The sequence below is a fragment of the Argentina silus genome (genome assembly GCF_951799395.1).
Source record: "Argentina silus genome assembly, chromosome: 11".
Lineage (NCBI taxonomy): Eukaryota > Metazoa > Chordata > Actinopteri > Argentiniformes > Argentinidae > Argentina > Argentina silus.
The window spans coordinates 10,516,284-10,534,091 of NC_139665.1; the positions used below are offsets into that span (position 1 = coordinate 10,516,284).

Below are 17,808 nucleotides of genomic sequence, written 5' to 3' on the forward strand. Positions count from 1 at the left end.
ACTATCAGCCCAACTCAAAGACACAGAAAAAGGAGAGAAGCCCCTCCCCTATCATCCACACATTCTCCCTCTCTCTTTCTCTCTCTCTGGGTCACAGCTGCAGGTTTCTGGGAGCGTGCCCAATGGCGGAGCATAATCCCCCCACAAACAGGAGAACCCCGGCTGGTGACGGACAGACAGACAGAGAACCCTCCGTCCCCTCACCCAATCACGGGGCGCATCCGCCACCCTGCGACCAACCAGGGGTGCCCATGTGCCTGACCCTCTTCCCCCCTTATCCAATCAGAGCACAAGGGAGCCACAACCAACTTAAACCCCCCTTTAGCTGTATTAACCCAGCACACAGGCGGCAGTGTGTATTTGAAGGAGGGAGCCATGCCAGACGGGCGGGCGGGAGGGAGGGAGGGAGAGAGGGAGGGGGGTATTAAGATCCAAGCCTCTTAACGGCAGCCCCTCCTTGACCCAGACACCTATACGCATGGTCGGCTTGGGCGGCAGAGAAATGCAATAACAAACTCGCTGTTTGGCCATCACAATGTGACAGGCTTTGAGTCCTGCGTGTGTGTAGGTTCACAGAGTTTTGAAGGATTACAATGTGGAGTCAATCCGAGTCACACTGGTTTGGTTTGGTTTCGCCTGTGGACTCTCAGAGAGACTGAGATACCCCTCTCCTCCTCCTCCCCATGTCTCTCTGCCCTCTACACTACTCCACTTCCTGGTCCTCAGCAGATAGCGAGATATCCCTGCTTGTAGGCTGCAGGCGTCTCCCCTCCGTTCTCAAAGGAGTCCACGGAGGCTGAATTTAAATAGGCTTTTCTGCTGCGCCTGTTAAAAGCTTGGCGCTCACTCTCTCTCTCTCTCTCTCTCGCTCTCTCTTTGAAGTCTTCCCATCTCTCTCTCTCTCTCACCCCCTCCACTCCACAGCTCTCTGTAATTCACCGTTATATTCTGACTCATGAGGCAATGGGAGGAAATGTATGTTTGCTCTGTCTATTTTCTCTCTCTCTCTCTCTCTCAATCTTACCCTTTTTCACCCCACTTTCTCTTTCTCTCTGTATAAAATGTACCACTGCCACACAAACGCCTCCACTTCTAGAAATACCCCCAGGCAGTTTCTCTCCTCCCTCCAAGCCCATTTGGATGCCCCCTGAACACACTGACAGAGGGTAGACTTCTAAGAGACCAATAGCCTTGAGGATCAATGGATTGATTGTTTTGACTACAAATAAATGAAAATCATGCAGTCGAAGGCCACTGGCCCTGGACATTCAGGGCAGCATGGGTTAATCATTTGGAGCCTCTGCCAGACGGACAGACGTGCCTGTTACCCAGCATCCTCCACTGTTAGCATCCATATGCAAATGAGCAACGATAACAGGGAGGGGAGAATGAAGAAAATATACAGAGAACGACTGTATAATTACATTCCCATGCATGGTCATTTAGGCCTTTGGCATGCAGTACATCAAAACCTGCTCTTGGGTTTGTTTAGGGTTTCTTTGAATGAATTGTTCATTAACTGGGGATGTTTCATATTTAATATGAAATGTGAGGCAATCTAGGTGCTTTACAGTGCTACTGATTCAAGGAAGGAAGAGGAAAAAAATGAATGCTTCTCTGTCCCTGTATCTCCGATGCATCACAATACATCTCTTGCCCAGCACTTGGCTTGGTGTTCTGTTTTGATGGCAAAATAAATCACCAGAAAGGCCAGGCAGCATAAACCAACATCTGACAGACACAACCATCAAAGAGCTGCCAGGGGTTTGCAGCTGTATGATGGGAAATGTGACTGCTGCCAAGTACTGTACAGTCACAAGAAGAGCTAGGAGGGGGAGGGGGCTCAGATGAAACATAAACACGAGAGAGAGAGAGAGAGAGAGAGAGAGAGAGAGAGAGAGAAGAAAGAAAGAAAGAGGAGAAAGAGAGAGACAAAGAAAGAAAGAAAGGCAGAAAAAAAATAAAGAAAGTGAGAGGGTGAGAAAGAAAGAAAGTGAGAGAGAGAGCGAGAAAACAGACCGATCATTTCTCTGACAAAACACATTTCACTGCACCAATCCTTGTGACCCCCATAACCGACCCAAACGTGTGGTTCCTTTTGACAGTTGGAGAGGAGGGTGAGGATCAAACCCATCTGGAACGACACAGTTTAAACTCTGTGCCCTTTCAACACAAAGGAGGAGGACAACTGAGAGATTGGCTCCTGTTGGTCTTTAAAAATAATACCTACCTGTAGCTTTAAACCCCAAGGTTTACCTGACCTTTTTCCTGCTCTGGTGGCACCGGTCAGGGAAAAACTCAGGGTCCTTGTTATACTATCGCAGCAGTCTCTCACATATACAATACACTCTATGGAGAGTCCTGCAGAAACCCAGCTCAATTCCACTCAGCTCAGGCACATGGAGACCAGACACATGCAGTCATGCTCCAGAACCAGAACATCCTGCCAGAGTCCATACCATACAGTGTATGTATGTGCAGCATGACTTATCAATACTGATGTAACATGAGCTCTGTGGTCCATACAGTCTAACACTGCGCTACCATTTACCCTTCTAGAGAAAAAAGGAGCATAGGGAATCAATGGGTAGTGGACACCGCAGCATAGAGGGTGGGAGGGAGGGAGGGAGGGAGGGGAGAATTCATAGAGGATGGCCAGTGGGCTGTGTGCAGGAGAAAGCCACAGAGATACAGAGTTGGATGAGGTGGAGGTCAAATAAAAAAAGGAAATCACATCAAGCGAGCATGGTGGCTGGAGTCAGAGTGGAATTCATGCAGGGAATGAAGGGAATGAGGAGTGGTCCAATCACATGCAAGCAAAGGGAAGGAGCAAGCGAATGAGGCGTCACCTTGGTCAGCAGGTGAGAGGGCTTTCCCGCAATGCTTTTTAGGATGAGGGAGGTTTCCCTGTCCAGATAGGAGTGCTTGGTGCAGAGGAGAGGAAAAACAAACAGACAGTCAGTGATTCTCAACGGCTCATTCAATGATCTGTTGATCCGATGTGTTTTGTGTTTTTTTAAAGTGTGGAAGCAAAGCTGGAGCATTGATTGTGGAGGTCATTAGCTGTGGGTGAGAGGAGATGATTACCAAAGGCACATTTTCCAAAGGCAAACTGATTCGCTCACACTTACACAAGTATACTGCATGGATGTACCTGTACACACACACACACACACCTATTGTCACCATCTGTCTCTACCTGATCTATTGTTCCTCTCACACACACACACACACGCGCGCACACACACTTACAGTGGCCTGATCCACTTCACCCTCCCGTGAGGTAAAGTCAAGGTGCTGTCTGGCCAGTTTACCATTGGCCCGTCGGAGTGAGACATGCTGTGAAAGGGGAGGTGCAGCGGAGGGTAGAGGTCACAGACAGAGGAGAGGATGCAAACACCACACACACACACACACACACACACACACACACAATGTAAACAAACACATGCAGAAGGAGAGAGAGGGGGGGGTTACACTTCAGTCAAGCAAGGGGTTAATCTCTATCTAATAAATGATGATGAAAAAATAAAATCAATTATTATTTATTATTAGACTATTATCTGTTGCCACTTGTCAGCCCTTCTTTGACTGTCTTTCTTTACATTGTTGTTTTTCACACAATACCCCCCCCACCCCCCAACCCCCCCCACCCCCCAAACCCCCCCCACTATCCTTTCCCTCACATTAGTAGAGTGGTGTGGTGTGACAACAGAGAAGGGTGTCACATTGTAATCCATCTCATGCATGCAGACTGGTGATTACAATGCATCCATATACCGAATATACAACACTCACCATTGTGCAGTACAGACACACACAGACAGGTCATATACAGTATTGTATATGTAATAAAGTATATTGTGCCTACAAACGATGTGACATGCAGTTTGGACATACACACTTCATGCAGTGTTACTGTTCCAGGGAAACAGACGAGAGTGGTGAAGAGAGGAACCACGCACACACGCACGCGCGCACACACACACACACACACACACACACACACACACGCACACGCGCACACACACACACCTAAGAATAGCAGTGGATAACCACAACTCGATAGCAAACTCCTGAAAAAAAACCTTTGATTCAGGTTCATGAGAGTGACTTAAAGCTGTACTGTTCAATGAGGAGTATTGTTAAGACAGGGACAGTACCATGAGTTCTCAGGAGTTCTCGCTATGATTGTGTATTCATCATTTAAGAAGAACCAACACAATGTGAAACTGTGGACAGTGGATCCACTGGCAGCCATTTTGCAAAAAAAAACTCTTGAGAACAGCCTCTCACTGTCACTGTTCCAACAGTACATCATTTTAGTCTGACTGAAGGCAGTCCCACAACTCCCATTATCATCTCTTCCCACTGTCCACACTAAAAGCTTATACATTCAAAAGAGGCTTTTGGGAGGCAGAGATAACTAGGTCTTGTTTGCCTATCATTCATAAAGAGAACTGATTAACTAAATAATGTCTGTGCCAGGGGTGTTTGCTGTTATTGATACATGTGTACGTTTGTACATTTGTTATACGTTTTGGGGTAAAATGTGAGGGGTTTTGGCCATACCTCTGTACTGCCCTGGCCCTGTGTGGGCTGGGGGGCTGTCTGGGAGCCCTCCTGCTCTGTTCCGGCCTGGCCCTGGCCCTGGGGGGGCTGGGGAGGCGGGGGGGGCGCCTGGGACCCCTCCTGCTCCGCCCCCCCTCCTCTCAGCACCTTGTCGATGTCCAGAGAGTCCATGCTGGACGCGGAGGCAGAGTTAACGCTGGAGCGAGGCGAGGGCGCTTCCTGTTCGCTCACGGCGCCCACCGAGCCCGTCCGCCGGTGCTGCTGCCCCCCGGAGGACGTCGACGACGGCCGCCGCAGGGTGGCGGAAGAAAAGGAGGACGAGGAGGACGAGGAGGAGGACGAGGAGGTCTGGCGGGCCGCTTCGTCCATGCTGAGCGAGGCCTTCTCCAGCTGGGCGGTGATGTCGTCCAGGGAGAAGTTGGAGGCCAGCGGGCGGCCGTGGGTGCTGCTGCCCCCCCTCACGGTGGAGGCTGGCGAGGCTCTGGTACTGCTGGCAGCGCTGCCCCCACTGCTACCCCCTCCCCCTCCTCCTCCGCTGCCACCCGCCTGCTTGGTGCTGCTGCGCCCCCCGGGTGCCCTCTGGTGACCTTTGACCTGCTGGCGGGCAGCAGCGGCGGCTGCATTGGGTTTACCGATGGTGCTTAGCTCCTGCTCGATGGAGCACAGGTCAGCCATCAGGGCGTCAAGATCCACTGCGTCTCCCTGGTTCAGAGCCTCTGTAGGGGGTGAGGGGGAGGGGGAGGGGGGGGAGGGGGGTTGGGAGTCATCACACACATACGCACACACAGGCTAAACACACATACTCAACATTGTCAAACTCACACAACCACACACTTCATAGACACACAAACCGGGCAAGCAAGTAGGACATTGGCACAATGCTCTGTAGTTAGGATAGGAGTGTGCTTTTGTGTGTGTGTGTGGGGGGTGGGGGGGCCCTCACCGTTGATGTTGTACATGGAGAAGCGGTAGGAGAAGTTGGCCATGTTGGTCTCTTGTCTGAGGGGGGCCTTCTGGACCGGCTTCTGTGGCCGGCCATCATCCAGACTCTGCACAGGACAAACCACCATCATAAACCAACCAGCTTTATTTCATGTCGTCCAAATAAATGTGATATCACAAATAACAAACATCCCATCTTGTCATCTAGGAGACTTTTGTTGGGCTTGAAGTGAAAGCCAACATTCAGGACTGGTGGTGGTGGTGCTGTTGTGGGGGTGGTTGCTAGGATACGGTTGCCAGGGGTAACGCCCTCCTACCTGTGTGAGTTTGTCCAGTTCTCCCAGCCAGTCTCCAAACATCTTGTCCAGGTCCTGGTCTTCCTTATCACTGTCCTCCTCCGCTCCATGGTCCAGCTCATCATCTGACACCTGGTCCATCTGGAGAGGAACACACACACACACACACAATAAATGTCAGTGCCGCACCAAGCCAGCAGAGAGAGAGAGAGAGAGAATCCCTACAGCCACAGTGAAGCGATGAGCCAGAAACCTTCAGCACAACCTCACAGCTCACGCGAGCCCTCCTTCCCTGTTACCATGGCAACCGCAGAACAGCCCTGTCCTGTCGGTGTGTCATGGTAACCCCCCGTAGTGGCTCCCGGTGATCATGTACTGTACGGTACCTCTATCAGGGCGAGGCTGGTGGGGGTAGAAATCGGAGGACGGGGCTCATTGTAACGCGTGGAACGGGATGAGGAACGGTATCCTACCGCTACTGGTGGTGGTGCTCTTCATCCTCATCCGCCAGTACCATGACGCTTGCTATAGGCAGCTATGACAGAGCCCTATAGAATGGAGTCTATTTCTCCCTAGTGTCTATAGACCACGTTGTGTGTCTATATACACAGCTGGGAAGGCTGCATTGTCAACAGGAAAGGTTTCATGTAGGCACACTAGGTCATTTCACACAGCCCGTTTGGTTCTAGAGTTGAACCAAAGCGGCATAAAAAAACAAAACATCCAATATGTTCAGGTTCAACGCTGATCGCCGTCAGCTAGCCATGGTAGCACAGAGCATCTGGACACCGAGCTGCAGCGTGGTATTCCCTGGGAATCAGGGAGCGCCCTCTGCTGGTGTGAAAGGAAACTACATCATGTTTTCAGTGTCTAATCTTTACCCAGCTGGACATGGACTTCAGTCCAGTATGCTGCTTGTCCCAACATCCAAACCTATAGAATTGGAGCCAGTGATCACAAATCACACGACCACAGCTAACCCCTGAGCGAACGCTAGAACCCAGTCAATTTATCTGTAGTTTCAGTATGCCCAGCAAAACTTGGCCTTTGATACTGGTTCTATCCTTTGTCCTTGCATCATACCTGAGACAGTAATGGAGCCAGGTCAGTCAGCCCCCCCCCCCTACACACACACACCACCCTCCCCAGACATCCTAGCCCACAGAAAAAAAGACCACCGTTTTAGAGTGTAGAACTGAGACTGACACAGTATCCCTCTTCAATGTCCCCCCATATTCACTGCCTTGGTACAGCCATTAGCCCTCAGTTCAGCTCACTCAGATGGAACAGCTGGAAGTTAGATGCTCAGGCTAAGGATAATCCCATTGATATTCAAGAGCGGGCGGGCGGGGGGGGGGGGGGGGGGGGTGAGTCTGTACCAGGCAGCAGGACCCCCCACTCCAGGGCTACAGAAGGGGGATTAACCCCCAAAACGACCCCTGCTTTTGATCCTGCACACGTGTGTGTGTGTGTGTGTGTGTGTGTGTGTGTGTGTGTGTGTATGTGTGTGGTAGTAGTAGTAGTAGTAGCAGCTGCGACAATGTGTTGTTCCATCATGAAGATGAATGTATGACAGGGCATTGTATGATGTTTGTCATTGAGAGTGAGCTACACTGTGTTTAAGAAGAAGATAAAGTGCAGTGGAGGGAACAGCCTCCTTTGAAAAATCCCCCCTCCTCTCATCTCCAGGGAGAGAGAGAGAGAGAGAGAGAGAGAGAGAGAGAGAGAGAGAGAGAGAGAGAAAGCTCTTGAGATTAGCTACTTTGCTGTATCGCTGCCTCTCTCACCAAAATCCTTCCATCTTCTGACAGCTCAAAAGAAGAGAGAGAGAGCGAGAGAATGAGCGAGAGACAGTGACAGAGAGAGAGAGAGAGAGAGAGTTGGGGAGAGAATAGCAGGGCCACAGGGGGAGAGCAGCCTTTTTGTACCCTAAATAGGATGAGGCCAATCAAACAGACCAATCAGCTCTCTGACAAAACACATCTCACTGCACAGGTCACTGTGTCCCCTGAACTGACACTCAACTTGTGGTTCCTTTTGACTTTGGAGCGGAGGGTGAGAGAGAGAGAGAGAGAGAGGACGGGCGTGCTGCTAGATCCCTGTGGTTAACCAGCCTGTGACTTGGGCCTAGTTTGGCTCCAGAATTGGTGTGGGGCCTGGTGTGTGTCCACTGGCACAGGGACACAAAAGGCCAGAGACACAGACACACACACGGACAAAGACACACACACACACACACACACACACACACACACACACACACACACACACAGCAGCTGGAGGGAATCTGTTGCAGATCATAAGCGGACACATTCCAGATAGCACATGTGCTTGAGTGTAAAGTTAACACAAAGCCGCTGTGTGTGTGTGTGTGTGTGTGTGTGTGTATGTAGCACAGTGTAACTGTAAATCAGAACAGCTCTCCCCTCTCTGTCTTTACATGGTCTATGTCTCTACAGCTGCCATGGTGGTCACTGCTGAAAACCCCCCTGCCAGCCCACACCACCCCCCCTGCCTGCCTTGTTCTCTCATATTCAGTGTGTGTGTGTGTGTGTGTGTGTGTGTGTGTTGGTGAGAGAACGAGTGGGAGTCCGAACAGGAAATGGCCAGGATGTGCAGAATTCCTCATTTCCCCCATGGGTTGCTCCATAACATTGCCTGAGCTGTCCCTCAAGAACACCCAGTCTCGCCATGGTTACAGCACCCGGGCGGGGCTTCCATAAAGCATGACATCATCGCTGTCAGAAGAGGACAGGAAGAGGAACAGAACAGAATCAAAGTCAGTTTGCAAATAGTCCAGAGCTACTGTATGAAAACACAAGAGTGCAGTACAGACCCCCCCCGACAACAGCTGTGTTTGAACAGCACACACACACACACACACAGGTGGTGGTGGTGTTGTTGTGCTCCTGTTTTAATCCAATCATGGCCTTAAGCAACAGATGCTAGTGCAGGTTTAAGTGAATTACCACCTGGGGCTTTTCAGCTTCTGGGCCATGACCCAGAGTGGCGCTGCTGCACTCTGGTAGGGTTAGAACAGGGTAGTGTGTTTGAATGTGTGCATGGGCCTGAGAGTGTGTGCTTGTGCGTGCATGCGTGTGTGTGCTCTACATTTGTGCTCTACATTTGTTATCATAAAACAAACACCCATGGCCTTTTCTTTGCTCTCCCGATACCATTAAGACACTCTTTTTCTCTCTCCCTCTCTCTCTCTCTCTCTCTCCCTCCAGCTCCAGGCCTGTCTGTCAAGGTCTGAGAGGAGCCAGAGCGTGACTGGTCCTCATCTGTCTTCCATGACCGCTGGGTCACTGTAGACAGTAGGGGCTGTCAAAGGGGTCAGTGAGGTCACCCCAATGGGGCTGTAGAGGGGTCTAGCCCCCCACCCACCCACACACACACACACACACACACACACACAGCCCCTTCCAGGCCCAGAGTCACGCGGCAGCCCCACTTGGCCAAACTAGGCCACTATAGCCGGGCCTCTGAAGAGACACACTGTTCTGGGAAAGCACTGCTCTAAATCTAAAGAAAGCAAGAATGGCTTCCGGTGCTTAGCAGCGAGGCCGAGCTGTGGAACACAGAGACCAAGTGTCTGGGCGTCAACACTGAGCAGTCCAGGCTGGACAGGCCTTCTCTCTGAGAGGGGACGGGATGTGATGTCACCGTACGATGGAGATCAAAGGTCAGTGACTGGATGAGGGTCACTCAGAGAGAGAAAGAGAGAGACACACACACTCACTCACTCACTCACTCTCTCACACCACACACACACACACACATCCCCCCCCATCTGAACTACAGACCTGTTCCCACCGGAGACCTCCTGAAAAACGGCAGAGGGGGAGAAAGAGAGGGGGATGGAGGGAACGAGGAGGTAGAGCAGTAGGAGGGAAGAGGCTGAGGGGACATGACATCATAGATCAGATGTGGTTGACTCTGCTTGGCTCATCCCTAATTCACTCTGCGTCCTGGGAACAGAACATAGTTGTTTATTTGGTCTGTGTTCAGCCATCTCCTGAATAGGGTGACACCGACACCAGGGGAGGCTGGCGGAGGTAGAAATGGGAGCCCGTCCTCCAATTTCGGCCTCCCCTCACTGACACACACACACACACACACACACACACACACACACACTACTTACACACTTAGATTGTAGTTGTCACGTTCCCATACTAGCAGACGGTTCTATCGCAACCCTCTATCCAGAACACAGTTGAGGTTTAACCCTGTAGTCTCTCAAACACAGTGGAGGTTGTAGGGTTGGAAAAGATGACGTAAGCTGTCAAAGCACCATGGCCGACACTAGCCATTGACTTGTGCCAGAAGCAATGGCTGAATAGGTGTTTCCATTAAACAAACTTCAAAATTGGGTGTGGATGGAGTTTATTTCGGGCATCGTACCCCACCCATCCAACACAGTAAGTTCTGTGTGTGTGTGTGTGTGTGTGTGTGTGTGTGTGTGTGTGCGATGCCAGGAAGACCTAGGTGGCTGGTAAACTAGGGCAGCAGCAGACCAGTTTCACAGTGCCTCAATCGCTTCCTCCAAAGAAAAACAGACTAACACTCTTGTTGAAACTCCTTTCAACACTCACAAATGCAACACTCACCCTATGCTGCCTCACATCACTGCCACTTCAAGTCTAAAAATACACCCAAAACAATTTTGAGTCATCACAGCGAAGGAAACGCCACATGTAAAACATTGGGGACAATTACGGAAAGTCATTAACTCCTATGTGGCATAGTGTGGGGGTAGATGAAACTAGAGCGGGCATTCTTGTGAGCTGAGCGGGACACAGCTGTAGACTCCTTGAGGGGGGGGGTTGAGACAAAGAGCAAACACTGTGGACAAATAAAACACATTCAAACAGCCCAGGGTTAAGAATAGCTCTAGAGTCATTGAGAAGAAATGGTAACAGTCGCACCACCACCACCACCACCCATATATTAACCAATGACTTGGTAAAAACACATTCAGAATGAGCAATTACACGTCGGGGTAGAATGATACATCGTCCTCTCTTTCTCCCTCCTCCTCCCCCTCTCACTCTATCCATGTCATCTTATCGTAATGTGAGACGCGCATCTGGAGTAACCATGATTCACTCCTCATACATGTATGCGATCATGGCCCATCCTGGTCCATAAAAACACATCATAAAACACTCTGGGATCCTTAGGACGTCACCTCCATCACGTTAACTGCCATTGAGGCAGTTCCACTTCCCAGCTGATCCACACCTGGGCTGGGAAAGAGTGTGTGTGTGTATGTATACACTCACTGAACACTTTATTAGGAACACCTGTACACCTTCTCAAGGTGGAGGTGGTGTAATGGTGTGTGGAATTCTTGGCACACTTTGGGCCCGGTAATACCAATCATCAATCATCACTTGAATGCCACAGCCTATTTGAGTATTGTTGCTGACCATGTGCATCCCTTCATGGCCACAATTTAGCCATCTTCTAATGGCTACTTCCAGCATGATAATGCACCGTGTCACATCATGAACATGACAATGAGTTCAATGTTCTTCAGTGGCCTTCCCAGTCACAAGATCGGAATCCAATAGAACACCTTTGGAATGTGGTAGAATGGGAGATTCACAGCTTGAAAGTGCACCTGAAAAATGTGCAGGAATTGCGTGATGCAATCATGTCATCATGGACCAGAATGTCAAAGGAATGTTTCCAACATCTTGTGGAATCAATGCCACGAAGAATTTAGGCTGTTTTCAGAGCAAAGGGAGGCCCTACCCAGTATTAGTAGTGTTCCTAATAGAGTGTTTGGTGAGTGTATGTTTGTGTGTTTGTATGTATGTATGTATGTACGTATGTATGTATGTATGTGTGTGTGTGTGTGTGTTACTTGTTCTCATGGCCTGCAAAGAGGGGTGTGTGTAAGCCACTGGCCATTGCTGCTTTCCCGAGTAATCCAATGAATGAAATGTACATGACATGACACAGACTAGAATGAACAAAAGAGTCTATATTTGGAGTGTGAGCTAGGACAGTGTTATTGACCCCCCACCCCCCCAACACACACACCACAAAGCCCCTCACTGTTCATTCCTGCTGGTGCTGTCACCTCCGAGTCTGGTTTTGGATGGGGGCACGGATAACGGTGTTGCTGTGTTTTCAGGAGAAGAGGGGGGAGGGGAGGGGAGAGGAGGGGGGGGTGTCAGGGGGGAGCTGACTGGTGGCACCTGACTGAACAAAAACAAGCCAGCACGGTATTGCCGTTCTCACAAGCCTATGCGACACGAGACAGGCAGGGGTGTGGTGTTGGTGGTGCGGTATGACAGCAGCCATTTCCAGGCATGTGTCTGGCCGTGTCCAAAAGCAGTGTGCTCATTTCCTCTTCCTCCCTCTCTCCCTCCCTCCGTCCCTCAATCATTTCCCCCTCTCCCTGTCATTTCCCCTGTACTTTCCCTTGGGAGCAAGCAGACCTCCTCCAAACCACTCAGTTAATGAGACGAGGGGGCGTCTGCAGCTAAAAAGGGTGTGATGTCCTCATCAGACTCGGACTATATCAGCTCACAGAGTCTATTGTCTACCGAGACACTCCATGTCATACACCCAGCCATAAGGAACACGACTGGCCCTCTGAGTGGCCATGAAAGGGATCCTTTGAGCAGGGAGTGGCCACAGTCTAAAGTCCATGTCGGTGTGGTTCACTCCTGCGCCGCTGTTAACCCCATCTGCTCCGCGAACTCTGGCCCTCGCTTCAAGGTGATATCATGGCAGAGGATCAGACGGAGCTGACTCTGTCCCCCCAACACACACACACACACACACACACACACACACACACACACACACACACACACACACACACACACAGCAATACCCATGGATGTGTGTGTGTGTGTGTGAACTTCATCAATGGGGATACAAATGATATACTGCCTTGATAAATTAACTACAAACACATGGAGAGCTAATCCACATATTCAACAATGCTTTGTAAGGATTCAACATACACACACTTCTGTATAAAACAAGTGAGTGTGTGTGTGTGTGTGTGTGGGGGGGGGGGGGGGGGGGGGGTTTCATGATAGAGAGATGGGTGGGGGTGGCTAGAATATTAGAGAGAGTTAGGTAGTAGGAGGGAGGGTTGAACAGACAACACAGTGTCATCACTCAGGCACGGCCGACAGCCAGCCAGCCAGCCAGCCAGCCAGCCAGCCAGCCAGCCAGCCAGCCAGCCAGCCAGCCAGCCAGCCGGCAGAGAGGACCACACACTGCCCGGCTCGCTCAACCAACACTGACACACAATGACTCTCAGAACACTCTGGCAAACACAGACAATTAAACAGGTGGGGGAGGGGGAGTGGGAGAGGGTGGGGTAGAGTGAGGAGATGGAGGGGAGGGAGGGAGGGAGGGGGGGTGGTGTCCAGTAGAAGCCAGAACTCACACTTGTGACTGTAGCAGGTTTCTCCATGGTAACAGCAACACCAACCCCCTACCCCCATAGCAGCAGCCACCGAGCCAGTATGCAAATCAGGAAGGTAGTTCGTGTATGGGTGGACAACACCGGGCACATTATGATCTGATACGAAACCACTCAGAGGGTTAATATTTACATCTGTGGTCATCTGGTTATGAATAGCACATCCAGCCATTTCTCCTGAATTGGATTTTAATATCAGGCTTTTTCCTTGAAGCAATTGAAGAGAAAGTAAGGGACTAATCACAGCAGTGGAGAGGTGGATTATAGACGTGGCCAATTTTGCTAGGCATCGGAAAAAGCAGGTATGACCCCCCCCCCCCCCCCCCCCCCCACACACACACACACGACACACACACACACACACAGGATATGTCAGTTTCCCAGTCTACCACCAGGGCACTAGGCCAAATGTGAAATCGATAGTCCTCTCCCAGCCCAGTGGTCAGGTTACACAGACAGGGTCTCAGGTGGTCTGCTGCAGTGGGCAGTGCTGCAGATAGCAGCATACACTCTCCTCACAGCCAGATGGAACACAAAGTGTTTAGACATGGTACTGCAGCAGACTACACGGCAGACATAGACACAGTCTACAAAGAAGCCATATTGTGTTTAACACACAATGCCCAAGAATTCCAGAACACTCACCACCTTGAGTGCCAAGTGTTTTATGTGGCATTTACCTAGCAACAATACTTTGATTGGCTACAAAATGAAGCATCATCATTTATGCATTTTTTGTGAATAAAGTCACCCTGGGCAATCGAGAATGTTGATACATTGGGTGACTTTATTCACCCTCTGTGCTTAAATGAGTTAAAAACAGTACCTAAGAGTCATTTGTGCCTGTGCCAATGGTATCTTGCAGTTGCCATCAAGCACAAGGGGGAGGGCTGCCCATTTAACACCTGCACATGAGCACACACACTGCCCCATGGCAGAACGCCTGAATGACAGACAGACAGACACCACAACACCACATTCCAGGACAACTGGAAATGTCACCCTTCTACATCCCACTGGTGCTGTTCCAGCCCTTGACCTCCGACCCCTAACCGCTCGCCAGGGATTGGTGACTGGCGACTGGACTGAACGGAGCGTTGGCTTGTTATCCGAGCAACTGTTGGGAGTATGTCACCCTGTCCGCCTGCGCGTCTGTCTGTCCATCCATCCATCAGCTGAGACATCTCATCTCCGTCACGCCACCTCCGGCATTCCTGCCATGACACACTTCCCATTCCGTATTACCGGAATGCCAGCCTGTCCCTGAGGGCATTCAATACTCGTCCCACAAACACAAACATTGACTGTACATATAGGCACATCTCTAAGCTGCTATTCCCTCATTTATTTTCAGCTCCCAAGGGCTGACTCCCTCCATCATGTTGAGAGTGAGATTCTCTCCCCACAAGGGAATAGCAGTTCCCCACTTATTTTTAAGAGCATAAACAATAACAACAGCATACTGCTAGTTTGTGAGGTGGTGTCTATCATGACAAAAGCAAGCCAATGTCTGAGACTCACAGTCTAATTCTGACACTCAACTGCCACTCAAGGTGCTGTCAAAGACAGTCAAAGACAGAGGGGTTGGTTGGTTGGAGTATTGTCCTACCTGAACACACCCAAACACACCTACATTAACTAGTCTGCGTAGACAAAACACACAACAATCGTGTGTGCTGCTTTAGAAACAACAATAAACGCACTCACTGCAGTGGAAGCACACACAACACACACACCTTTAGTCACAGAGGAGAGGGGCTTGTATGCTTTGACACATGTAGAGGACACTCTTCAAATCCTTACTTGTATGACATCCAGATTATCCTCGTTTTAGAGTGAATAAGCCACTACAGGGGGTGTGTGGAGGTCTCCAACACACTGTCACACAACAATCCCACCCTCTCACCCACTTTTCCACACTGGGCCTACTCTAACCAAAACACCTCTGTGCGTCAGGTTCAGTCTTCCTCCAGACGACTGGGATAGTGACAGACAGATCCACCAGATCCACATGATGAGTCACAGGGACGCCAACACTCATAAGCTGCATTGCTCTTAGCTTCAACTCATCTACCTCCTTTTTCTCCTTCCTGGAACAGCCAAACCAGTAGAGGATCCAGGACCAGGAGAGCGAAACTCGTTCACTACTCCCCCTGAGGCACCCATACCATTCCTGTACACCCCTCACATGGTTTCACTTTAGCCTGGAATTATCCCCGTCCAAAAAGCAAGGCCGTCTGACAAGATCCCTGCCTTCACTCCTCTTTCATTTGGCCCTGATTTACGAGGAGAGCTCAGGGAGCCACTAAGCGTCGGCATCCCTTTTCTCAACTCCCCGTCTTTTCCCGTGGTTCCACTACTTATGGAAAGACAAACAACCCGCATGAAGGAAGCAACTCTCAGTCTGTGCAGAGATTATTCTTTGGAAAAAGGGGAAAATTATGGATAGACACAGACACATGACAAATGACTGTTTGAGATATGTGGAGACATCAGAATGGGAGTAGCAACTGACGGCTTAACAGTGTCTGAGGGAGGGGATTGAAAAAGTGGATCTTACCTCTAGTGTGGGTCTCTCCTCTCCCCGCACAGGTCAAAAGTCAAATGAAACCCGCCACACCACTCAGGGCCTTGGGGAAAAAAACAGTAAAATCATTATTTGACATGATTCATTGTTTATTTTTGTTTCATAACAGACAAACAAAAGCCCTGGCTTACAGGGAGCTCAGTCAGGACCATTACTCAGTGAGAAACGGGATCTGTGGATCGATACAGGCTTGTTCTCATACCACTGCAGAGTACCCAGGGCTGCACCACTGTACGCGGATAAATCTCACTTTCTCAAGGATAGTGGGGGATTAGCTTTTGAGCAAGACAGTTAAAAGAAAAAATGCACACAGATAGACAGACCAACCGACAGACAAAACATCCAGACAGACAGACCAAGAGAGACAAACAAAACATTCAGACAGACAGACCAAGACAGACAGACAAAACATTCAAACAGACAGACAAAACATTCAAACAGACAGACCAAGACGGACAGACAAAACATTCAAACAGACAGACAGAGACTCTAAATGCAGAGCAACTCCCACAGGCTGATAGTCACAACGAAAACTCAAAGGTAATCAAAACCCCTGACTCGTGTACAGAACATGACTCACAAATCACTACCACAAGACTCATGTCCTCGATGCTGACAAGCATAGATGTGAATCACAAGCACACTTCTTCACAATGCCGACTCATATGGTAAACATGAGTCAGAATGAACCACAGGATACATTGAGCTTATGTGAAAGATGCTGAGTCGTAGAGTTAATGTGATTCCTGACCACAGAGCTGCTTACTTCTGTGGGGCACAGGCAGAGTACAAGTAAAGACTCTCCTGTTGATGGTAGCAAGCCATCCCAGCTGGCCTCAGCTGTTCATCTGACCAACTGTGCAGACTGACTGTCCACACAACAGCATGTGGCTCTCACCCTGAAGACAGGGTGTGTATGTGTGTGTGTGGTTTTTCCATGTGCTTGCAGTGTGCACACACACACACAAACGGTGCATGTATGTGTGTGTTTGCCTCTGTGTCACATACAATTGCTTAGCTTAGCTTACAGTGCGAGATCAAGTTCTCTCCCAATGAAATTTGCATACATATAATGTGCGTCAGTCAACACACTGGCATTGACCGAGTGTGGATGTGACACATAGGTATGCACAGCTGCAGGCACAGTCCCAGCAAGGCGGTCCACAGGCGGCTACCTCTGAAAACACACACACAATCAACCAGGTGTGACTTCATAATTCCAGGTCTTAGAGTCGGAGAGAAGGGAGGTTCGAGGTGGGAGGAAGAGAAGGGGGGGGGGGGGGGGGGGGATACAACAGGACACGACCTTGATTGTCAATCTCTTACACTGGGTCCAAAAACGGCGAGAGTTAAAGGTCCAGCACGTTTTGCGTGTTGCTACCACTGGCCACACAGAAAGTTGGAAAATGTGCATATGCTACTGTACGTTTACTCCTAGTGCCAAACCAAATGGGAACCAGACACGCGTGTCCTACCCAACCTACCCAGATTTTAGAAAACACTTTATTTGAACAAATACAGCACTCTTCACTGAACGTTCTTCATCATGTGATCTCATTCCTTGATTTATAGCACTTTTTTAAAGCTAAAATCGACATACTGGACCTGTTTGAAAGGACAGGGTGAGATGCTGTCAATACACCTATCCTTCCACTTCTGCCAGCGTTCCCACTTCCATTACACCCGCTCCATCCAGCCTAAAATGTTTTGGCATTAACTGATTACAATAGAAAATGTTAGCGTTGGCATGACCATGCACTGGGCCCCACCTCACTCTAAATCCAGGGGAAATACGACCTCCTGTATATTCAAATCTCTATGGGATACAGGTGTGTCCTTGTCCACCCACACTTCCTGCATTAACCACAATCCCACAGGCTGCCGACTTCCTGTCTGAGCAGGAAGTGTTGAAAGAGGGCACTGACCAGAGACGCGGCAGAAGCAGCAGAGGA

At 49.8% G+C, this 17,808-nt stretch overlaps 1 protein-coding gene across 1 annotated transcript in view; it reads right to left on the reverse strand.

The window, feature by feature from the left end:
- The window catches only part of raph1b (Ras association (RalGDS/AF-6) and pleckstrin homology domains 1b), a 37,031-nt gene that overhangs the window by 11,713 nt on the left and 7,510 nt on the right, over window positions 1–17,808 (reverse strand). Inside the window, exons 2-7 of the mRNA XM_083680482.1 lie at window positions 15,830–15,899; window positions 5,832–5,951; window positions 5,516–5,621; window positions 4,573–5,288; window positions 3,253–3,339; window positions 2,850–2,924 (exon numbers count right to left, since the gene is read on the reverse strand). Coding sequence (XP_083536608.1) covers window positions 2,850–2,924; window positions 3,253–3,339; window positions 4,573–5,288; window positions 5,516–5,621; window positions 5,832–5,951 — 1,104 coding nt within the window. The 5' untranslated portion in view covers window positions 15,830–15,899. The remainder of the gene's footprint in view (window positions 1–2,849; window positions 2,925–3,252; window positions 3,340–4,572; window positions 5,289–5,515; window positions 5,622–5,831; window positions 5,952–15,829; window positions 15,900–17,808) is intronic.